General features: G+C 43.8%; 1 protein-coding gene across 1 annotated transcript in view; it reads left to right on the top strand.

The window, feature by feature from the left end:
• The window catches only part of PKD1 (polycystin 1, transient receptor potential channel interacting), a 2,476,043-nt gene that overhangs the window by 769,697 nt on the left and 1,681,598 nt on the right, over window positions 1-24,748 (top strand). The window contains exon 12 of the mRNA XM_044088902.1: window positions 13,897-14,649. Coding sequence (XP_043944837.1) covers window positions 13,897-14,649 — 753 coding nt within the window. The remainder of the gene's footprint in view (window positions 1-13,896; window positions 14,650-24,748) is intronic.

Below are 24,748 nucleotides of genomic sequence, written 5' to 3'. Positions count from 1 at the left end.
GACGAAAGTCGTAGTATCCATCCTCCTAGCAAAGAGTCTAGGAGGATAGATTCAGGAAGCGCATATACCCATCATCAACCTTTGTGCTCAGGTCCTTGAACTTCATGGCACATTTTAGGAGACTCCAATGGGATCTGATAAATCAGCTATCAGATTCTTTGACAGAAACCATAGCTGAGGGAGTGCAGGATAAAGTAGCTTTCCAGCCGGCATCCCTGGAATCAGAATCTAATTCATCCATGAGACTCATTGCACACACAGCCAAAAGGATGTCTAGGGCTGCGGGTTCTGGTGTAGCCATGAGGAGACATGCCTGGATGTGCTTATGTGAATTTGTGGAGCCATTCAAGTCTTCTTTCATCAGTGCTCCTTTTGACAGAACATCCCTTTTGGTCCTAAAGTCAAAGAGACCCTCGCTAGATGTGAGAAAGATGGAAAGACCTTTTCTGCCATGGACGTACACTTTTCCACTCCTCAGTGGTCTTACTCCAGGAACCAGAGGAGTGGGAAGCTATGGTTCAGAAAGTCTCAAGGACCTTTCCAGACCTCATGTGGCAAAGACTCCCCCTGGAGCAGAGGGTGGAGTTATAGTGGAAGATGCCATGCACGAGACAGAGGTGACCCGCAAAATCAGGGATTCGTTCGCTGGTAACTCCTATCATCAGTCCTGAGTGGAAGCCCGGTTGTCATCCTCTGGAGGCAGTCAGGGGATTATTATCCATGCACCTATATGCCTGGCTAAATATAACAACAGACAATTAGTGGGTGCATAGGATTATAACCAGAGATTGCAATATCCCCTTTTCAAAAAAACCCAGACAACCAAAAAGAATCCTGGATGTCCCACCCAGTCTCAGGGATGCAGCAGTCTTAGAAATTCAAAAACTGCTCTACAAAAGAGTCATCCAAACAGTCCCACCAGACCAAATAGTATCCAGAGTTTACTCAAGATTATTTTTAGTGCCAAAGAAAACAGAGGCCTGGAGACCAATTTTGAATCTCAGTATGTTGAACAAGTCAGTTCAACAAACCAAATTCCGGCTGGTTGTGGTTCAGTCTATACTTCTGTTCAGGAAAAGATGATTGGATGTACTCAGTAGATCTTCAGGATGAGTATTATTACATAAAAATGAACAAGCACACCAGAAGATTCCTGCACTTCCGGCTGGGAGCCAGTCATTATTAGTTCAGAGCCCTGCACTTTGGGCTCACCACAGCCTTCAGAGTTCATAGATGTTTACTAAGCTAATAATTACAAGGGCCTTTTTAAGCCTAGCCATGCATCCCAGATCTCTGACAAGTTCTAATACCCTTGATAAGTGTAAGCAAGGGGCTAGGAGACCTGTGTCCATTAGTGCCAAACCAGGGATGAATTTCCAGATTCCCATCCATTTGTCCAAGTTGCACTTAAATTGGGTTAGGGAGGAAGTCTGCTTCACATAGATGGGGAGCCTGTTCCATAGACGGGTTAGTCTCTGGGATACATACCTATCTCTCCAGCAGGTCTTGTTTATAACACAGGCAAGGTTTAAGTCTTTAGCACATGTAATTCTGGTGCTGTTTGTTTTGTGGATATGCAGTAGGTCCATCAGAGTGGGGTCTGACATTTCCCTCTATGCCAGGCATGCATCTCCTTTCAAAAGCCTGCAGGTGACAGAATACAGGGATAGGGCCTTGAGGCAGTTTATATAGGACATATTACTTACACCCTGTATTCTTTTAGTGAGGAACCTCTGTGGACATTCCAGTTGTTGGATATGCCTGGTTAGGTTGGTTAGGTAATTACCAAAGAGGGCATTGTACTCAATGATAGATCTGATGAGTGCCAAATACAATGGAAGAATGACTTCCTTGGACTTAGATCTTGTACCTTTGTTTATAAGTTGCTCAACATAGAATGATTTCCTCACTACAGTCGACACGTGATGATCAAAGGCTAGATTACTATCTGTGTGTGTCCCTAAGCCCCTGACTACTGTGTCATCTCTAAGGGGTGTGTTGTTAATATGATAGTTACCAGGGATGGATAATTTCCCAAAGGATACTGTTATGCATTTATTGGCGTTTAGTTTTAGTCCACGACTTTGACACCAGAATATTCAGAAAATGCATGGCAGTGGTAGCAGCTCACTTCAGACTGCAAGGATTCCACATGATGTTCTTCGTGTTTCACTGCTGGAGTCATCACCTGTGGGTTATCCCTGCTGTGTTAGCCCTCGGCCGGCCCAAATACCAGAGTCAGTGTTTTTCTGCGTATGCTGCAGTCGCCTGTAGTCTGATGTCAGGTCGTTAGTGAGATAAGGCAAGGCAGCCAATGTTACACAACAGTTTTTCTTGCCCTAACCTGTCAGAAGCACAAGGAAATAAGGTAAAGTGGTCCTGATGGCTAAATGCCACCGTGGGAAGCTTATGCCCCCCTAGGGAAAGAGGATATAAGAGGGAATGGAGGGAGGGAGGGAAACAAGGACTGCAACAGTGAATACACTTGAACATCTACATTTATGTCAGTGTACACAACTGTACTATGTTAGTCATGTTTCACTGTTGCAGTCATCACCTGTGGGAGGATTCATAAAGCTGAGGAGAGGTAGGATTAGTAAGAGACCTAGGCATGGGTCACCAAGCCCTGCAGAATTGCAGAGGCAAACCTTACCCTAGCCTTAGAAAAAAGAGGTAAGTGGTAATGCTTTGTAATGGTCTGGACAGAGGTCCAGGTGGCAGCTTCCAAGATGTCCCTGGTGGGGACTTCTCTGAGGAAGGCTGTGGAAGTGGAGGCTGCTCTAGTGGAATAGGAACAAATAGTCTTGGGGGCGTTCCCATGCAGTCTGTAGCAGAAATGAATACAGTGCAATATCCATTTGGAAATTATTTGCTTGGAAATGGGCTTCCCCTCTGCCCCTGGGGCAAAGCTGACAAGCAGCTGGTCTGTTTTTCTGAAGGGTTTAGTATGGTCCAGTTAGTATCTGAGTTGTCTGTGCATGTCTAGTGAGTGCAGAATTCTTTCCCTCTTGTTTTCAGGGTCGGAAAATAAGGTGGAAAGGATAACCCACAGGTGATGACTGCAACAGTGAATACACTCGAACATCTACATTTATGGTAAGTGTACACGACTGTACTTTTCCATACTTAGATGACTGGCTCATTACCACACCCACCAGGCATCTACTGTTGTGGGCAAGGAACTATGTTCTTTAAGCTTGCTCCTGGCTGAGGATCACTGTAAGCTACAAAAAATCACATCTAGAGCCAACACAGAAGATAGAATTTATAGGAGCGATATTAAACATAAACACCGGTATCGCGTCTCTTCCTCCAGAGAGACTTCAAAGAATAAAGTCACAAGTCAGCCAGATTATTCTCAGCAAAAAAGTGACCGCAAGATTGTTGTTACGAACTCTAGGATCAGTGGCAGCCACCATCACTTTATTTCCCCTTGCGAGGTTTCACATGCGAATCCTATGATGGCTGTTGGGATTACAATAGTCATTAATGAATCAGCCAATGTCCCATTAAGTATTCATCATCAAGTTATACAAGAAAGACCTGAATTGGTGGCTTCACTCCAACCCCTTTGTCCCTCCTCAAACCCAAGCCATAGTGACCACGGATGTATCCCAGATGGGGTGGGGGTGGGGGAGCATTTTCTGGGAAAGACAGTCCAAGGCACTTGGTTCCAGTTAGAGGCCAATATGCACATCAGTGTTCTAGAGATGTGGGCAGTGCTTTTGGCATTGCAAGTATTCCAAGAGACCCTCCCCTTGGCAATGATTGAGATCCATACAGAAAGCACGTCAGTAATTTGGTACATCAACAAACAAGGAGGAATCAGGTCTTACCCTCTCTGTTGAGAAGCAGTCAGGGTATGGCAATGGATAATTTCATCTGACTGCTTTCTAATTGCAATACACATTCCGGGGAGCTCCAACATGAATGCAGACAAATTGAGAATTGAGCAGGTGCATTCTGATACCTCACGAATGGTCTGTCAATCCTTTGGTAGCAGAAAGGATATTCCACCAATGGGGCCAGCCCTGTTGTGATCTTTTTGCACCCCCCCCCCCCCGGGCAGCAAGTGCAGCAGCTACTTTGCCCTATTCCTCCACCAGGGGAGTCACTGAGAGATGCTCTCCTTCATGATTGGCCCTCCGGTCTTCTGTATGAATTTCCCCCAGTACATCTCATTTCTCATTTCTGAAGAAAGCCAGCAGGTCAAACAACAGGATAATTCTCATTGCTCCATTCTGGCCTTGATAGATATGATTCCCCTTCCTTTGGCCTCACCTAATGCGGAGACCTCGAACCCAGCTCCAGACATCTTGTCCCATCCAGAGGGCCTCGTTCATCCGATTTTTCAGAATGTCAAGCTCACTGCATGACTCCTCCATTTCCAGTTGCCAGGCATACTAGTCTCACCGCCCAAGTTCAACAAATTGTTCTAGCTTCCCATAAACCTTCAACTAGAGGATTATATAACAGCAAGTGACAAAAATTTTCAAAATGGGCTACAGAGAATAATACTGACCTACATTCTGAGGAAGTTGATAAGGTCTTAGAATTCTTAGCATTATTTTTCAATATGGGAGCATCCTCCTTGATGGTACAAGTACATCTAGCTGCTATTTCCAACTTTTGTAATGGTTTAAATGATAAAGCAGTAATGACTCACAAACTTTGTAAAGCTTTTCTGAAAGGAACTTTAATGCTCAGACCCTCCGTAGAAGACTCCTTCCACCCCTTGGGACTTGAATCTGGTGCTTCAGTCCATAATATAGTCCCCATTCAAGCCAGCTGAAAATTGCAATTTGAAGCATTTGTCTGGGAAAACTTTGTTTTGATTGCTGGAAACAAAAGTCCAGGGTGCCCAAGGAAGCAGGAAACAGGCACTTTTAAAAACACAATTTATTGCACAAAACCACAGCACAGATATTTATTCTTTTTTTTTAACTTAGTTTTTATTTGAGTTGTACAGCAAAGTGCTGTTTAGCAGTGTAAAAAATGGCAGCTGTTTAAATTTTTACTGTCCGAGCTCCACTCCAGCTTAATATGCTGACATGAAGCAGTGAACTTGTGCATTAGCATCCTGCTGGATTACATTTGTTCTTCATTCAGGGTGGAGCTGTACAGTTCTCTCCCATTCTCCAAATTAAATTAGCATATTCACTTAATTAACGACTAGTGACATTAAGAACAAAAGGTGAGAAATTCCTGCAATATTAATTGAATGTATCCATAGAAGTGCTTACTGAATATTTGTTTCAAAGTCCAAAGGCATTTTGTCCACAGAGAAAAGTTCAGAGCGTTCATTAAAAATCCTGTCTAACAAATTCTTAGATGTTCAAATCTTAGTCCTAACACTTCTGAAGTTAATAAGATGATGATATTAGATGGATCAGTGCAAGAAACATTACAGTCTATTTAGTAAACGTTCCAAAGGTTCAAAACAGCTTTTAAGTACAGCAAAATGGATTGTACAAATGGCTGCATGTAACTGATTGCACATAATCTAAAATATATTGGTTGAATGAGTTGACTAAAAGAGGGATATTATGATAGGCAGTGCCAGGAATCAGGAGAGGAATGCCCTTCTTTGGGTTCAGCTGCCACAATTACTTGATGAAAAAGAAAATGAATGTTACTGCAATCAATTTTACTGAACTTAACAGTGAAAATCAGCAAAACAAAAAGTGCAGTAAAAGAAGCAGAAGTGCTAAGAGATATTACATTTTGTGCCCCACAAAGAACTTATGTTTCACCATATCATTCCATCTGTGTTGTCCATCTTCTGTATTGTATTGTAAGGCTAGTAAAAGGAATATGCCCTTTTCCCCACTGTAGTACGATCCTGGAGTTAGTATATATAGTTATGGGAGGTGTGTGTGTGGGGGGGGGGGGCAGAGCCCCCCACTCATTTTGAGTACATATTGTCTTCCAGAGAGAGTTAGTCGCCGGTGTTGTAACTATGCATGTCTATTGTTTAAATTGTATTGTTTGTTTTTGGTAAAATACAATATAAGCTCCCACACCCCTCAACTATATATACTATCTCCAGGATCACACTACAGTGGGGAAAAGGGCATATACCATTTACTTGCCTTACAGTACTCTACACAGTGCCATATAATACTAAGTTCAGTTCAGTGAAATGAAGTGCAGTGAAATGAGTTTTCAGTAATTTTAGTTTTCACTGATGTGGTCGGGGTGAAATGAAATTCAGTGAAATGAGTGTGTGTGTGTGTGTGTGTGTGTGTGTGTGTGTGTGTGTGTGTGTGTGTGTGTGTGTGTGTGTGTGTGTGTGAATGGTTTGCAAGGTCATGCATGCGTGACAGCGTAAATGTGAATGAGTTAGACACGAGAGCAACAGATAGTGCTGACTGCAACAAGCAGTCTGTGGAAAGGGATTTATTTATTTAGTTTGTTTGATTAATTAATTAAACATTAAGAGTTAGGTAATTCTTGCTTTTTATTTAATGACTATGCTTAACTTAAAAAAACATACATTGTGCAACAAAAACAACGGATAGGGGAATGGTGAAGAGTGGTAAAAAGTGGCTATTAATTGCTTGTGTTTTTAAATGTTTGTATATGTATGTGTGTATGTTTGCCTTTTTGAGAATTTTTCTGTGTGTATGTATTTGAGTTTGTATGTTTGTACTTCTGAAAGTGTGTGTGTGATTTTGTGTGTGTGTGTGTTTTCTAAACATTAAATACTTGCAGATCTTTATATTTTAATGTAAAATGCTTCCTTTTACATAATAAAGCAAGGTTGATTCATTAGGTGGAGGTACTATTTTGCATCAGAAACATATACAAACTATGCATGTGGTATTTAAAAAAACAAATATAAAATAATATTGCATATAACCCATTCTGTAAATGCAATAATGCCCAACAGGTTGCGTATTACTGTAGAAATAATGCCCTTCCAGGGCATGCATCGTTTTTCCACAATAACTCACATCCCATCAGGCATTATTGTTTACTTAGTGATATTGTTCATTTTTGGTGTAGCCATATTTGTTAGTCTGTTTATGCTTTTCTAGGGCTTGGATTATGGCCAAAATCTGTCCACCAAAATCACTGTTCATTCTTAATTACTGTCTAAGTTTCATTTACCAGGCAAGTTAGTTGAAGGGAATTTGAGGTATGACAGATGGTATTTTGTTGGTGTTGCATCACACAAAAGATTTACTTAAAGATGCTTTAACAACACTGTGACATCATCAAAAGTGTGTACAATTCTGGGAATGGTTTGAATGATTTTAATACTTAAACTACTGAAGGAGTATTAGACTACTGGGGATTTTTATTTGTATTAAACTCATGTTTTGAAGTACTTGTGACATTTAATAAGAATAACGTACCTACCATAACGTTCCATGTTAGTTGTCTTCTCTCGCCTTCTTTCTTGCTGGATGGGTTCGGAGCCGATCCTCGGCTCCGACTCGGCACTTGCTAAGCTCGAGAGCTAATTTTACCAGCTCGAGGCAACCCTATATCCCATGATGCAAGGCGTGACTACCCCAGATCTCGTTTGGTAGCTATGAAAAAACCCTGCCAGTAACCTTCTTCCCAGAAAGGAAGAAGAGGAACTAAATGTGGAAAGAAACAAAGCAAATAACCACTAGAGACTAGTGACACTTCCTACTGGGGGTCCATAGAAAGAATGAACTGTACCCAGCGAAGAGTACAACTTCAAAGTCTGTCCAGGCTAGGGGGAAGGAGGGAGGGATGCAAGAAAGAAGGCGAGAGAAGACAACTAACATGGAACGTTATGGTAGGTACATAACTTCTTAATGTTAAGTTGTCAAACTCGCCTTCATTCTTGCTGGATGGGACCGCGTCCCTAGCACTTCTATCCTGGGTGGCTCAATGGAACAGACTCTTGAGAACTGTGGAACCAAACTTAGCCCTGTCCCTGGAGGCCAAGTCCAATTTATAATGAGAGACAAAGGTGTGAGGAGTGGCCCAAGTGGCTGCCGCACAAATGGTGTCAATAGGCAGCCTATCCTGAAATGCTGTGGAAGTGGCTAGGCGCCTGGTAGAATGTGCGTTTGGTTTCAAGGGCAGTTGCTTGCCCCTAAGGAGATAAACATGAGAAATGATAGAAGACAGCCATTTGGATAAGGTCACCTTGGAGACCGGAAGACCCTTCCTGTTTTCTGCATAAGAAAGAAATAGTTGATCAGATTTTCTGAATTGTTTAGTTCTGTCCAAATACTATCTGAGTTGGCGATGGACATCCAAACAATGAAGTTTCTGTTCTGCTCTGTCAGAATAATTAGGGAAAAAAACTGGCAATTCAATAGATTGGTTAATATTCGTCTGGGAAGCAACCTTGGGCAAAAAAGATGGATTAGTTCTTAAAGACACTCTATCTTTGTGGAAAACCAAGTATGGGGGACGGGCACAGAGAGCGCGAAGTTCAGACACCCTCCTGGCTGAAGTAACAGCAACCAGAAAAATTGTCTTCCAGGAAAGAAATTTCAATGAGCATGTAGCAGCCGGTTCAAAGGGGGGCAGAATCAAGAATGCCAGCATTAAATTTAGGTCCCATTCCGGAGGGGGAATCTTTGACTGGGGGTTTCAGCAGAAAGATCCCTCTAAGAAAGGCTTTGCAAAGCTTGTGAGACATTATGTTTTGATCCGCTAAGCCAACATGAAAATTTGAGATCGTTGCCAGCTGAACCTTAACTGTCGAGGAAGAAGAGCCCGATTGAAAAATCTCAGCTAGGAAGTCCAAGACTGACTGCACTGGAGCAGTAAAGGGATCTATGTCTCTGGACTTTGCCCAGAAGGAAAAACGCTGCCATTTACTAGCATAAATCCTTCTGGTAGAGGACTTTAGAGAAGCTACTATGATATCTCGCACGGGATTAGAAATCATAGTAAGCCTGGCTAAGGAAGGAAGTGGAGCAACCAAGCAGTGAGGTTGAGAGAATGAATGGCCTGGTGCAGATGACCCGAATGGTGGGTCAGAAGATCTGGAATTGGATCCAGATGCCAAGGCTGAACCAAGAGATGACGATGTAGGGATGGAAACCAAATTTGTCGAGGCCAGTAAGGGGCAATGAGAATCAATTTGGCTCTCAAGACGGTAGCTTTCTGAATCACTTGAGGTATCAGCGGGAATGGAGGAAAGGCATAAAGAAGTCCCGGGGCCAATCCTGGGTTAGAGCGTCTCTGGGGGGATGGCCTGGTAGTGGAAAGAGGGAGAAAAAGTCTGGGCATTTGCTGTTTTGGGGTGTAGCAAAAAGGTTGCAGCAAGGGACGCCCCACTTCTGAAAAATCTCGTCCACTACTGATTGTTTGAGAGACCACTCGTGTGGCATGAGAATAGCTCTGCTCAGTCTGTCCGCTAAGAGGTTGGATTTCCCGGGGATATGCGTTGCTATCAGAAACCGATGAGAGGAGATTGCCCATTGCCAAAGTCTGAGAGCTTCTCGACACAGTGGATAGGACTTGGTCCCGCCCTGTTTGTTGATATACCAGACTACGGACATGTCCGTCTAAACTGCAATAGTCCCTAAAGGATGAAAGTCGCTGAGGGCTTGCAACATTAAAAGCACCACTCTCATCTCTAGGACATTTATGTGCAGATGGTATTCTATGGGTTGCCAAGTCCCATGGACCATCCTGCCCAGATAATGCCCCCCCCCCCACCCGATCAGAGAGGCATCCAAAGTGACTGTGGCAACCGGAACTGGGGGAACAAACAGTCGGCCCTGATGGAGTTGTGGAGAAGACATCCACCAGGTTAGGTGACTCTTGCAGGATTGCGTCACGAAGATCTCGTGGTGCATGGGAAGCTGCTGGAATGACCACTGGGTGAACAACATCCACTGCAGAAGACGCATGTGGAAGCGAGCTAAAGGAAGCAGTACGATGGCCGCAGCCATAAGACCTAGCACCTTCAGGACAAATCTGGCCTTGATCTTTTTGCTGAGTAGTACGATCCGAACATACTTTTGGATGTCCAGAATTCTTTGGTTTGTGAGTCTTGCTGATATCCCAACAGTGTCTAATTCTGTGCCTATAAAGGTAATAGATTGGCAAGGAGACAATGAAGATTTTTCGAAGTTTATAGAGATCCCTAACTGGTTGCAGATGTGAAGAGTGTAGTCCCTGGCCTTGAGAAGTTGATGCCTGGTAGTGGCAGAGAGGAGCCAGTCGTCTAGATACGGAAACACCTGGAATCCTTGACGTCTCAGGTGAGCCGTGACCACTGCATTGCATTTGGTGAACACTCTGGGGGCTGTAGTGAGGCCAAAGGGCAGGGCTCTGAATTGAAAATGACTGGTCCCCAGCCGAAAGCGGAGAAACCTTCTGGAGCGCCTGTGAATTTTTATGTGATAGTACGCATCCTGAAGGTCTATTGAGCACATCCAGTTGTCCTTGCCCAAAAAGGGTAGAATGGACTGAAGCGTGACCATCCGGAACCTTGCCTTCTTGACAAACTTGTTTAGTTTGCTGAGGTCTAAAATTGGTCTCCAGTCTCCCGTCTTTTTGGGGACCAAAAAGAATCTTGAGTAGATTCCGGATCCTACTTGGTCTGCCTGCACTAGTTGGATGGCTCTTTTTGCTAGGAGCTTTGATACCTCCAGCTTTGCCAATTCCCTTAGACCGGGTGAAACGTCTGGAAGGGATTGATGAGGAAAGGGATATTGTAACCCTCGGATATGATCGACTGTACCCATTTGTCTTGAGAAAGGGAATGCCAGGCTTTTGGGTACAGCGACAATCTTCCCCTGACTGCCTCCAAGGGTGGACAGTCGGGCAACACCTCAGGGATGCTGGAAGGGTTTATCAGAGAGAGGCACCCTGCTACCCTGATTCTGCGGACCCCCTCTGCCCCTAGGCCGGCGTCTATTGTTATTACCCCCTCTGCCTCTGGGGGTAAACTGACCACGTGCATCCGGTGTGACTCCCTGAGATTTACGAAACCACATTCCCCCCCTTCTGACCTTTGGGAATAGGGTCTTGAAGGGGTGGAGAAATGGACTCCTACGGCAGAAAGAGTCTTGCCATCTTGCTCACACCTGGTCAATGTGTCCTTCACCTCAGGCCCGAACAAAGCCGAACCATCGAAGGGAGTATTAGTGAAGGACGCCTTAAAGGGATCCGCGAAATTACAAAGCCGCATCCAGGACTGATGCCTAAGTGCCACTCCTGTGCCTGCGGCTCTACTCACCCCATCGGCTGCATAAGAAATGAGCCGCATGGAGGAGTTAGTTATAGAATTTAGGATTCCTAGCTGTGAGGCAATCTTTTCTTGAGCCCCAGCAGCTGATGGATCCTGAACTACCTCACCTAGTTCCTTGAGAATGTCTCTCTGAAGCCGGGTAAAGTGACAGAGATAGTTCAGCGAGCGTATAGCAAAGGTCGCTGAAGAAAACATCCGCTTACCGTACCCATCCATGGTCCTAGAGTCCTTGTTAGGAGGATGGACAGGTACAGAAGGATCGGCAAGTTCCTTCTTGGTGGCAGCCGCCACCACCATGGCATCAACAGGGACACCCTTGGTAAGAAACTGTTTGTCTGCGGGGGCTGTGATGAATTTAGAAGGCCTCTTGGGGACTGGTTCCACAGAATCCGGGGCCGCCCACGCCTTTCGAGCCACCACTTGCATGAGCGGGTCGAAAGGCGGAGACACCCAGGAGGTGGAGGGTCGAGATCCAAAAGCCTCCAGGTATACCGACTCATCCTCGGAGGGGTTAATGGAAGGCCATTTCCCCCTCTGCTTAAGGAGTTCCAGGATGTCTGAAAATGAGACATCCTCAGAGGGGGGCCGTGGGGAACCCACCGACTCATCTAAGTCGGTATCTGATGTCGTAGACTCGGGGGAATCTGTGTGCTTCCTCTTGCACATCCTCTTACGCGGGGGTTCTCCGGAAGGATCAGGAGAAACCTCGGAAGAGGAAGTTCTTCCCAATGGGGAAACCTGGGGCGATGGATCTCTGGGTCCGGGAGCAAGAGAATGGCAAGAGACATCAACAGGCACCGAAGAGGGAGGAGCTAATGGAATTGACTGTTGACTCAGCTCCGGGGCTAGAACACTCATCACCTCAAAGGCTCCCCTCCCAGGGAGGCCAGAAGACTCCCGCTCCGAAGTGACAGGAATCCCCGGTCCCGCCGAAAGAGAAGGCTCTGAGGCCGATGTCGGCACCGAGCTCACCAATGCCGAAGCTCCAAGAGGGAGAGCGGGGTCGGACAAGGGTCCGATGCCACTCACCCCCCCGGAGCCGACAAGGGAAACTCGACGACCGGATCCCTCCACGGAAGGTCTCATGGAGGAAATCGGAGTCGAAGACGACGGAGCCGACAGGGGAAGTATCGGCTCCGGCGCACCCACTGTCAACGTTCCGAGAAGCTCCGGCTCCGAACTCTGAAGGAGAGTCTGAGGAGGAATTTCAGGGGGATGGGGGATAGCGGTCGTCTGCTGAGACGGGCTATGGAGCATCTGGGCCAGTGCCTGTGACTTCATCAATCTACTTACCACCCTCTCCAAGTCATGGTCTGACAGCCTGGAGGACCTTGAAGATCGGCTCCGATGGCTCCGCTCCGAAAGTAGAGGAGATCCTGGAGCCGAGCGAATCGACTCTAGGGAAGGGGACCGAGATCTCTTCTTGGAAAGAGCCATCGGAGCCGAAGACCCTTTGGTTCTAGATGGAGCCGACAGCTTATCGGCACCAGTCCTGGTCAAGGAGACATCGGCTCCGGCCGGAGCCGACATCGACATAGGTGCAAGTGTATCGGAGCCAGTCGGCGCCGATACCACCACCTCAGAGGTAGAAAGATCGGCTCCAGCCGGAGCCGATCTCGACTCAGAAGGAGTCGGAGCCACCGCCGAAGGCTTAAGAACCACAGCCTGGGCTTTAGGTGGCTTAGAGGGCTTTGCCGGCCCAGTCTTGGTCGGGGAACTCTCTGGCTTCAACAAGCCACGAAGAATTAACTTATGACAAATAGCACAGGAGTCCTGCAGGTGTAAAGGCCCCAGGCAGTACACACAAGAAGTGTGACCGTCTGTCAGAGACATTTTCTGACAGCACGAGTCACACTTCTTGAAGCCTGAGACCTTTACTTCTTTTGACATGGTATGCCAAACACAAAACACAGATGCACACCAGTCACACAGTTATCTAATAAATATATAGGGAAAACTGAAATACACACACACACTCCCTGACAGAAAATTAATGGAAGGGAGGCTTAAGGCCTGAAGGGAGGAAAAACTATCCCTATATAAAGGAGAAAGGGAATATAGGGCAAGATAGTTAGGTATTAGTTAAAACTAACTTTTAAGAAAGGAAATCAGGAAAAAAGAAAAAATTGTTTTGACTGAACTTTAGTATAAAATACTACAATTTTACCTGAGCTGGTAAAAGGAGACCTCTTCGCGAAGCGGCAAACGAGATCTGGGGTAGTCACGCCTTGCATCATGGGATATAGGGTTGCCTCGAGCTGGTAAAATTAGCTCTCGAGCTTAGCAAGTGCCGAGTCGGAGCCGAGGATCGGCTCCGAACCCATCCAGCAAGAATGAAGGCGAGTTTGACAACTTAACATAAAATATTAATGATTAATGTTTGTGCTACTGCATTTAAGGTTGCCTGCACAGCGCAAGTGCTAAATGTGGTTTCCAGTACTGTGTTTCATTAGCCAAGAGAAAACAATAAATAGCTTTATGAAATCATTTGCTGCCATAATCTGAAATTTGTATTGTAAGTGGCGCATAACTACTGCAGTAGGGATGATCAATTTCTGAATCTAAGATCACTTAATGGATCTTACAATATTACCTGTAATGACCTGTATGTAACTGGTATGAAATGAAAATTTATATTTTACCTGAAATGAATCATAATTCATTAAAAAGGGATTGACATGTTATATTTTTCCTAGGCATTGACTGATGAAGAAAATATTGATGTCCAGCCATATGATATTATTGCCATTCAACACGAAGGAGAAGAGGAATCCGTACTGCACTGTGTTCAAAGCACCTCATCTCCTTATAGACAAAGTTTTTTCAAAATGAATGTCCCCAACTGGATAACTGATTACCTTCAACCTGCCGATAACATCAGCTGGTCTGATAACATTGTTTGTAACCTCAGGGTTTTATATACCAGTAAAACAGAGTCCCAGTTCATCATTCCCCAACTCCAGACTGGTCTGCATAAGTATGGACTATATACTTTTAAAACTCATCTTGAAAATGGCATATCTTCTAAAAATCTTTCCTGCACCTTTCTAGTGATGTCTCCAATAACAGGCTTGAATGTCATTTTTCCAGTTGTTCAGCACAATACAGTATATATGCCCAAAAATCAAACTTTTATGTTAGTCAAAATCAGTTCTGGGTCAAATGCAACGGCTTACATCTTGGGAGGTAGTGAGATGTTTCCATTTGAAGCTTTTTGTCCAGTGGGACAGTCCCCAATAATTGAAGATTGTAACAGAGAAACAGATGACACTTGGTTTTCAGTAATCCACTTAAATTTCACAGATGTCCGCCTAAGCAGAATTCAAGTGATAGCAGAGAATGAAGTCAGCTCTCAGAATGTGACTGTTAAAGTGAAAGTAGAGGAACCAGTTGGAGGGCTGCGTATTCGTCCTAGTCCCGAATCAAGAGTGCTCGTCAATACCCTTGTAGTAAGTCATAAGTCAGCTTTTTGTCTTTTACTTTTAAAGGAAAATTACTGTCTTCAAATACTCCTCAGCTGCTATACACAATGTAGCTTTGAGCATGTTATCCAGTTAGTAATGAAATAATAAAGTCAATTTTTGTTGTTGTCTTCATTAAAATACAACTTCTTTTAGTTAAAATCAGCTTGGTTTTAAGCATGCACAGCTTAGTGGCTGTTAATTTTTGTAGATGTTGGAAAAGTTCATTGCAGCAAAGCAAGAACTGCTTCATACACACAACATAGTGACATTGCCTTGTCCTTAAACTTACAGAACCTTTACTTACCACGATGGTTGTCACCAAAGAACCTTGGTATTTTTATGTAGCTGTTATCGCTATTTTGATGTGAAGGTTCCTTCCTTCAAAGTTTGGTAGTAAGTGCATAACAAATAGTAAAGCACTTTGAAATTAGTGATTGTGATTGATTTTTTTTACATAATGACAAGGACATTTATAGTACTAGTGTTGAGTCAGTTTATAGAAATATGTAGGTAGCAAACTCTACTTCATCTGAAAATGCTGGCTGCACTGTGGTGATATTCAATTTTTATGAAGAACTGTGTAGAAAAGTAATTTTTTATCTTGGCACTAATAGGTTCAAATATGTAACCAAAGCATCTACACAGAATGTAACTGACAACTCAAGAAAAAAAAAAGTTATGTAATTACCAACGTTCCATGTGAGTTGTACATCTCGCCTTCATTTTAACAGATGGGGTCGGAGCCGATCCTCGGCTCCTAGTCAGCCTACTACAAAGCTCAGGGTCTTCAGAAAGCTCGAGGCCAAGTCCCTATCCCATGATGCACCTAGAGTTACCTCAGATCTTGTTTGCTGTGTATAATAATACCATCTGTCATTCTATCCCTCTTTAAGAGAAAGCCATAGAAGGGTTGAGCAACCAGGAAGAATCTAGCATCTCGGTCCTCAAAAAACCCTGGAGGGGGTAGGAGGGTGGGAAGTAAGAATGAAGGTGAGATGAACAACTCACATGGAACGTTATGGTAAGTACATAACTTCTTTATGTGAAGTTGTTCTATCTCGCCATTCAGTCTTACAGATGGGTAGCGTCCCAAGCATCATCTTTCTCGGGTGGCTCACGGAAGTATGTTCTTCAGGACAGTAGACCCAAAAGAGGCCCATTCTCTGGAGGCCCTGTCCACTTAGTAATGAGTGATAAAAGTATGAGGTCTTAACCAAGTGGCTGCTGCACAGATGTCTATAGGAAGTCTAGCAGAAAAGGCAGAGGATGTAGACACTGCTCTGGTAGAGAATGATCCTTTATTTTGTGATGCAAGGGCATATTAGCAGCTGAATATACAAATGTGATGCAATCGGATAACCACTTGTTTTTGCCACTGGCATACCTTTTTTGGAATCTGAAAAGGAAATGAAAAGCTGTTCTGATTTCCTGAAGTCTTTTGTTCTATCCAAGTAAAATCTGAGCTGTCTATGAACATCAAGCTTGTGCAGCATATACTCTTAAGTTGTTGGTGTGTTTGGAGTAGAACACTGGCAAATCAGTAATTTGGTTAAGGTTAGTTTCAGTACAAACTTTGGGCAAAAATGAGGGATTAGTTCATAGTGAGACTCTGTCAGCATGGAAAATTAGATAAGGAGGTTTTATGGACAAGGCTTGACACTCTGCATGCAGAAGTGATAGCTACTAAAAAGGTAGTCTTCCATGACAAATATTTCAAATCGCATGAGGAAGCTGGTTCTAGAGGAGGGAGAATAATGCGTGAAAGCATAAAATTTAGATTCCATGTGGTATAAGGGGATTTCACAGGTGGTCTGAGATGAAAAGTCCCTTTGAGAAAGGCTTTGAATAGTTTGTGTGACATTATGTTCAATCCTTCAAATCCAAGGTGAAAATTAGAAATAGCAGCAAGTTGAACCCAAACTGTTGCTGCTGCCACTCCTTTATTGAAAATCATAGTCAAGAACTCTAATATGGAGGCCATATGGGCTTGATAGGAATCAATGTTATTTTGAGAGGCCCATATAGAAAATCTTTTCCATTTGCTAAGGTATAGCTTCCTAGTAGAGGATTTATGAGAAAATATTCTGCTGCATGTCATTTGAAAGGTTATGGAACCTGGCTATGTTGGGAATTGGAGCAGCCAAGCTGTCAGCTTCAGGGACTGAAGAGAGAGAGAGATGAAGTTCCCCCGACAAGTGTGTCAGAAGATCTGGAGCTGGGTCCAGAATCCAAGGGTCATCCAATTGATGAAGTCGAAGGAAGGGGAACCAAATCTGACGAGGCCAATGAAGGGCTATGAGAATGATGGTCCTTCCCAGGGCTTTTGCTTTCTGTAGTACTTTGGGTAGCAAGGGAATTGGTGGGAATGCATAGAGGAGACCCAGAGGCCAATTGTGTATGAGTGTGTCCCTTGGTGCATCTCCCGGAGGGGGAATCAGGGCAGAGTAGCTTCTGCATTTCCTGTTCATGTGGTTGGCAAAAAAGTCGCAGCAAGGCTGGCCCCACCTGTGGAAAATTCTGTCCGCTATTTCTTTCTTGAGTCACCATTCGTGAGGCAACAAAATTGCTCTGCTCAGCTTGTCTGCTATCACGTTGGATTTCCCGAGATGTGCATTGCTAACAGAAAGCACTGGGTGGATGTAGCCCATTGCCATACTCTTAGGGCTTCGCGGCAATTGGGTAGGACCTGGTTCATCCTTGTTTGTTCAAGTACCACTGACATGTTAAAAGTAATGAGTGGCAGGCAATAATAAAGAATAATCCATTTATTGTATTCAACTAAAGCGCTTTTCGTATGTAGCATATACGAACTTCGTCACCACTGACATGTTGTCCATCTGAATCACAATTGTTCCCAGAGGAAGATAGTCCTGGAAGTACTGCAGCGCTAAAAGTACTGCTCTCATCTCCAGGACATTCATATGCAGATGTGTCTCCTGTTCGTTCCCTGTGCCTTGGACTGTTCTTCCCTGTAAATGTCCCCCCACCCTCTCAGGGAAGCGTTCGTGGTCACTGTGGCCGCTGGTGGGGGTAGAACAAAAGAACGACCTATCGTAACATGAAGAGCGAGCGGTCAGTCACTACTGAAGATCCTTTTTGCATGTGTTTGTGATCATTATAAGATGAGACATTGGGAGCTCTTGGTAAGACCACTGAGTGAACAACAGCCATTGCAGAATCCGCATGTGCATGCGACCCAACGGTATGGGTAATATTGCAGCTGCCATCATGCCTAACCATTTTAGTACTGCTAATGCTGGAGCCTTGTTTTTGGATATGGTATTGTGGACCTGCTGATGGAGTGTTAAGACTCTTTCTGCTGGAAGTCTCATAGTGGTGGTGGTGGTGGTGTCCAATTCTGCTCTGATAAAAACGGTATGCTACGATGGCGACAAGGCAGATTTCTCTGAGTTTATTGTAATGCCCAAATGACTGCAGAGTGAAAGAGTGGTGTCCCTGGCTTGTATGAGCTGATGCCTGGTGGTAGTGGTGAGGAGCCAATCGTCTAGGTACGGAAACACCTGGAATCCTAAATGTCTCAGGTAAGCCGTGACCACTGCCATACATTTGGTGAACACTCTGGGGGCTGCAGTGAGGCCAAAGGGCAGGGCTCAAAACTGGTAAAGATTGGCTCCCAGGCGGAAGTGCTGATGATCCCTGGATGGTCTGGCCATTTTTATGTGGTAGTACGCATCCTGGAGATCTATCGAGCACATCCAATTGTCTTTCCCTAAAAAGGGAAGTATCGACTGAAGCATGACCATCCGGAACTTCTCTTTGTTGACAGATCTATTTAGTCTGCTGAGGTCCAAAATAGGCCTCCAGTCCCCTGTCTTTTTTGGAACTAAAAAGAACCTTGAGTAAGTTCCGGATCCTATCTGGTCTGCTGGGACTGGTTGGATGACTCTTTTTCTTAGCAATGTTTGGACCTCTACTGTTGCCTGTTCCCTGTAACTGGGTGGAACGTCTGGGATTTTTGTTGTCAATGGAGGAGGTATGGTGAAAGGAATGAAATATCCTCTGGAAATGATACTTTGTACACAGCTGTCATTTCTTATTTTGCGGCAGGCATCTAGATACAAAGATAAGCGACCCCTGACTGCCTCCAGAGTAGGACAGTCGGGCCTCCTTTCAGGAGCGCTGATAGGGCTTCCCAAAGAACTGATCTCTGTCGGCATGGTTTTGTGGACCCCCTCTGCTGCGAGGGCAGCGTCTTCCATTATTGCCCCCTCCTCTGCCCCTGGAGGGGGGTTCACCACATGTGTCCTGAAAGGCTCCTTGGGCTTTTTGGAACCACATCTTTACTCCCCTTTGACCCTTGGGGTAGGGTCTGGTAAGAGTGGAAAAATGGACTCCGATGGCAGACAGAGTCTTTCCTTCCTGTTCACACCTGGTCAAAGTCTCCTTAACTTTGGGCCCGAAAGGGGATGAGCATCAAAAGAAGTGTTGACAAAGGATGACTTAAAGGGTTCCACGAAGGAACACAAGCGCATCCAGGAGTGTCTCCTAAGAGCAATTCCTGTACCCGCTGCCCTACTTACTCCATCGGCTGCATATGAAATGAGGTGCATGGATGAGTTCACTATGGAGTTGAGGGGGTAGCAAGCTGAGAGGCAACTCTATCTGAAGCTCCTGCAGCTACTGTACCCTGAAGATTATCTCTGAGCTCTTTTAGGAGATCTCTTTGCAGTCTCGTAAAGTGGGTAAGATAGTTGAGCGAACACAGTGCAAAAGTCGGTGAACTGTACGTGCGCTTCCCGTATCTATCCATGATCCTAGAGTCTCTGTTAAGAGGATGGATAGAGGAAGAAGTTTCCAAAATCTCCTTTTTGGTGGCTGCTGCCACTACCATGGCATCAACTGGCACTCCCTTGGTGAGAAAGATTTCTTGGGAGGGACAGAAATAAATGTATTTGGCCTCATAAGGACAAGTTCCATGGTGTCTGGAGACTCCCCTGCCCTTCATGAGACCAGCTCCATGAGCTCATCGAAGGGTGGAGACACCCAAGAGGTGGAGGGTTGAGACCCGAAAGTCTTCAGGAGAACCGACTCATCTTCAGTAAGGTTGGTGGACTGCCAGTCACCCCTCTGTCTAAGGATTTCTAGTATCTCAGCAAATGAGATATCCTCAGAGGGGGACCATGGGGACCCTTCTGATTCATCCAAGTCGGTATCGGATGTGGGAGACTCCTGCGGGGAGTTTAAGTGCTTCCTCTTACAGATTCACTTCCTGGGAACCTCATCACTGGGAAATTCTGGTGAGGTCTCGGAAGAGCAGGAGCCACCCAATGGGGCTTCCTGAGGCTCTGGGTCTCTACGCTTAGAAAGGATCTGTGAAGCAGAAGCAGACAAAGGTGCTTTTGGGGAGGAAGTAGTCAGACCTGAAGACAAAGCTGTCTTAGGCGACATAACTCTCCTCATGGCTTCGAGGGCACCCCTGCTTCGATGAGAAGGGACAGCTGGATCCAAGGAAACCATCAATCCCCCAGGCACCGGGGCAGTGGGCTCCACACCAGATGTAGGAGCCAAGCTCATCCAAGTCGAAGCCCTGAGAGCCAAAGTCGGATCCGACATGTCAATCCGACTATCCTCCCTGGACCCAACCGGAAAGTGTCGGCTCCTAGACTCCTCGATCGGAGCCGAGGATGTCCGAGTAAATAGAACTGATGACACTGGAATATGCATCGGCTCTGAAGGCTCAACAATCAACAAGTCCAACTCCTTCAGCTCTGAAGGACCAGCATGGCTCAGAGGAGCAAGTGAAGGTAATACAGTCTTCGTTCCGAAGCCACTTGGGTCAGAGCCGACAAAATTTTTGCAAACACCGGTGCCTGTAACAACTTCTGCACCACAGTATCCACATCCAAATCGGAATGGCTAAATGAAGACCGAGATGAATGGATGGATGGGGGCACTGATTGAAGGATCGGAGATTTAAGTACCTTGGATACTGGTTCCAGGAGTGGGGGCCGGCTCCAAATAGACAAGACGCTCAGCTCTGAGGGCTGTGGAGCCAATGTCAAAGGTTTCTTTGTTTTTTTAACTTCCTTAGAAGAAGAAGCCTTAGAAGACTTTGAGTATTTGCTAGACCTGTCCTGCTCACTCAAAGCTTCTTGAAAAGACGGTTTGACTAACCCTCTGTCAATTAACTTACTCTTTCTCTCCTCAAGGACCCTAGAAGAGAAGGAATGACAAATGGAGCAACTTTCTTGAAGGTGTAAAGCTCCCAAACAGTAAACACAGTTAACATGGCTATCAGTGACAGACATTTTCTGTCTGCATTTTGGACATTTTTTGAAACCTGACTTAGGATGTTTATCCCTATCCTGGTCAACCATAATGAACAGCACAGTATCAATAAAACTACAACAATATGCTAAAGACACACCCAAAACTATTTAAATAAACCCTGATAAAAAAACTAAGGGCTAAATATCCTGTGACAAAGTGTCACTTTAAGCACACACACACACACACACACACTTTAACTATATCTAAGCACTTCTAAATATTAAAAGTTATCAAAGGCACACAATAACTATATAACTGTATAACTACACTAACTACACTAATTATAAAGGCCTTTAGAAAAAACAAAGGCCAAAAGCTATATTTAAATCTAAAAAAAGGCACACCAAGGAATATACGCTAAAGAGATATAATGCTAAAGAAGCTAAAGCTAAGCTAAAGAGGAATTAACAAGTTATAAGAAGAAAATTTTTTATAATAAAGTTTTACTGGCCCAAGCTATTGCTGAGCAACCTCCGATCTCCGAAGTGGATTTATATCAGCCGTTTTCACTGGCTCATCCTGTTTTTCTTTATATCTGATTTTGTGTGAGCCAGTTCTTTATCAGGTAGCCGGTGCTATTTTCTTTGATATTTATCTATCTATATATATATATATATATATATATATATATATATATATATATATATATATAGATATATAGGGGTCTATATTATCATGAAACAGCACTACCATGAATGGTAAAACATCGAGACAAAATACACTCATCGTGAAAATCACGAACTATGAGAACGTCAACCCAGATTTCATCGAATAGAATAACATCGCAGGTAAGTACTGCAGAATAGACCAACGTGTAACACAGACACACATCCCACGTATTTTGGTATGTGTTCATGTTTCATGTATTTCATCTGGATGTTTTACTGTACAAGGTATTGACATTTTATAATTATAATATAGAACAATAGAGAGAGAGACTTAAAAGTGGTACTGTACTGTGGTGGTTTCTCAGACCATGTATAAATATGTAGTAATATGCAAGTCAGAAGCACAGTAGCAGAACAATTTTGTCAAAAGTGTGTCAGGTATTTATAGTAAGTATAAATGGTTGTGTTGTTACATGGGGGATCCCCTGCAGACATTTATTTTTTATTCCCCAAGTGTTATTTTCTGGCAAGCACTGAATTCAGACAAAACAGCAGCAGCATGCCTAGACTTCAGAATCCCTTGCTGTCTGAACAGATGCATGAACACACAAACTAGTTCAAAACTGGTTTCCACATGGTTCCTTAGTACTGAAGACTAGACCATGATTAACACTTTAGGTAAACATGGAAGTTATTGAAGGCTTGCTGTAGTTTACTTTGATCACATAAAGCAGTATCATGTTTTCAGTGCTCCACAGTAGTAGGTTGTTTGCTCATTTGTCACTTGTGATGTTACCTGAAATGTGTTTTTTTATAATTACGGAAGGTGAATCTGTTTTATTTTACAGAATTTTTACTAGATAATACTGTCTAATACTAATACTAACAGTACTGTATTAAACAATAAATTATTAAACAATAAATGCAGATAAATAGCTTTTGGGCGTGTAAGGTATTTCACATTGAAGAAAGTCTGTAATGTAAGACAGTAGCACCGCATATGTTTAGATATTGACATAACCACTGTACTTTAAGTAGTTCCCACAATAAAATACCAACTACAGTTGTTTCTTAGCTGCAGCAACAATGGTACGTGGCAACCATTTGAAACGTCAGGCTCTACAGAGACTGGAATGGTTGAAAAATGTACTTGCATATACTAAGCCCAAGATGGACGTTTCTCAGAATATTCCCTTTTCTATGAGATCCTGAATTTGCTTTTATTGATTTTATTGCTGTTGCTTTTAATAAAATGCTCTTGTGGTGGTATACCTGGTTGTTTTGTTTGTTTGAGTTACTTTTGGAATTGGGTTACCTTCAAAGACTTCCAGGAATTATTTTTTTCCTTTATGAGATATGCTGATCTCAAAGTTAGTGTATATATAAGTTCAGGGACTGTGAGAGTTTCTGTATGTCTTGCTTACTCTTGAGGGAAGGTAACTGGCTATCGAACTATTGCTGAGGCATGTAACAGGTGGTGGCCAAGTGAGATGTCCCAAAAAAAACACAGGTCTCCAGGAGTGAAAATCAGCCAGAGATTTTGCCATGCTTCAGTCAAGTAGCTGTATGGCTCAGGTATAACTCCTACGCAGCTGGCACTACTTGCCATCAACCAAGCAACAAGGGATGGGTGTAAGTGCATACAGAAGTATCTAAGCTAGCTGTGAAAGACATCCTGTCAATATCTGACATTCATCCCCTCTGACTGGCAAATACTCTTGCTACCAATAAAGTACACCCTACTGGAAACACGGGGGATTTCCCGATGTGATATGGTGTTTCAAGTCAGGCAGGATGAAAAAATGAATGGGTTATTAGACTAGCGCAAAGTCTTGAGGGTCAGCAGACTATCAGCCCCTGACACTTTCCCACTGCCTGGAAAAGAAATGAGCAATGACATTATCCACTGAAAAGAGGGAACCTCTATGGGTTGATATCAGTTGTGAAGCCAGGCAGGAAAGGTACAAATTAATCGATGGTGTGTTTGGAAAGACTTGAAGGTGAAAAGCTAACAGCCAAAGGAAAAAAAATCCTAGTTTGCATTATGGCAGTCAAAACATAGCTTTACACCTGTTTCACAGTCCTCACTCTCTAAATGTCTACATTTCACTCACTTTACAGATGTCCAGTTAATTATAGATGGCTTGGTCTACTTTTATATCCTCAGATTCAAACAAATGTTTAGTATAGACTCCAATTTCTAGTTATGTTGTATTCACTGCATTTGCTGTCCCTGTCATATGAGTATGAAATCTATTAGCACGTTCTGCTCTGTTCTGAGAAAGCTGCACTGGAATGCATATATTGTAAGACTTGAGTCTCTCAGATCAAGATTCCTTGTCTACTCCCTAGACAAGGTATTGCAGTGGAGGAAGACATTCCACCCCAATATCCTTCAGCTACTTAACAGATATGTTGTTGGTTTCTTCAATTAAAACAAGCATAGCTTGTAGGTTGGTGATTACCTCATTCCCAGAAGTCCTTTTGCTAGCTCCTCAGATGGGACAGTATTCTTCCCATATCTGCCACTGAAATACGCAAATACATGATGAGTGGCACAGTCGACCCCATTGGTCTCTCTTTAGATCTCCATCCCTTCCAGATTCTGGTTGCATAAGTAAGGCTTCATCTCACTTTCAGATAGAGAACTTTTATCAAAGTCAATAGAAGCAATCACTACATATATGGAGAACAGGCATGACATTGCTAGCTGTGTTTGTGTTTATGTGCTTGTCTACTCAGCAGAAATGTACCAACTTGAGGGAACTCCTTTGTCACTATAAACATGATTGGAGCAGAAACTCATCTGCATGAATTACTTTGAGAGAAAGAAAGAAAGCGAAACAAATCTCACGGTTGGTGTAATGGTTAAGGTGTTTACCTCATAGACAAAAGATACAGGGTTTGATTCTCACTAAGAGAAACTGACTAGGCTTAAATAGTCCACAAGGACAGCTAACCTCTCTGATCAAATCAAAACTTACAACTTTGTGCTACATATAACACTGGAGGTTGTTTGCCTACTTCATTCTGGAAAGCTGATAGATTTGCTGTGCAGAGTTGGAATCTATTTCAAACTGATAAGTACACTTTCTGCAACTTAACTTGCACTGTGTTGTACTTATACACTTGCCTATTATTTATAGTGGTGCTGTATTGTTTCTGTTTCTTCCACCCACCTTCCC

Source organism: Protopterus annectens, chromosome 12.part0, assembly GCF_019279795.1.
Source record: "Protopterus annectens isolate FY-2018-M chromosome 12.part0, PAN1.0, whole genome shotgun sequence".
Lineage (NCBI taxonomy): Eukaryota > Metazoa > Chordata > Ceratodontiformes > Protopteridae > Protopterus > Protopterus annectens.
Note: the sequence above shows the minus strand (reverse complement) of the source record. Positions and strands in the feature narration are given on the sequence as shown.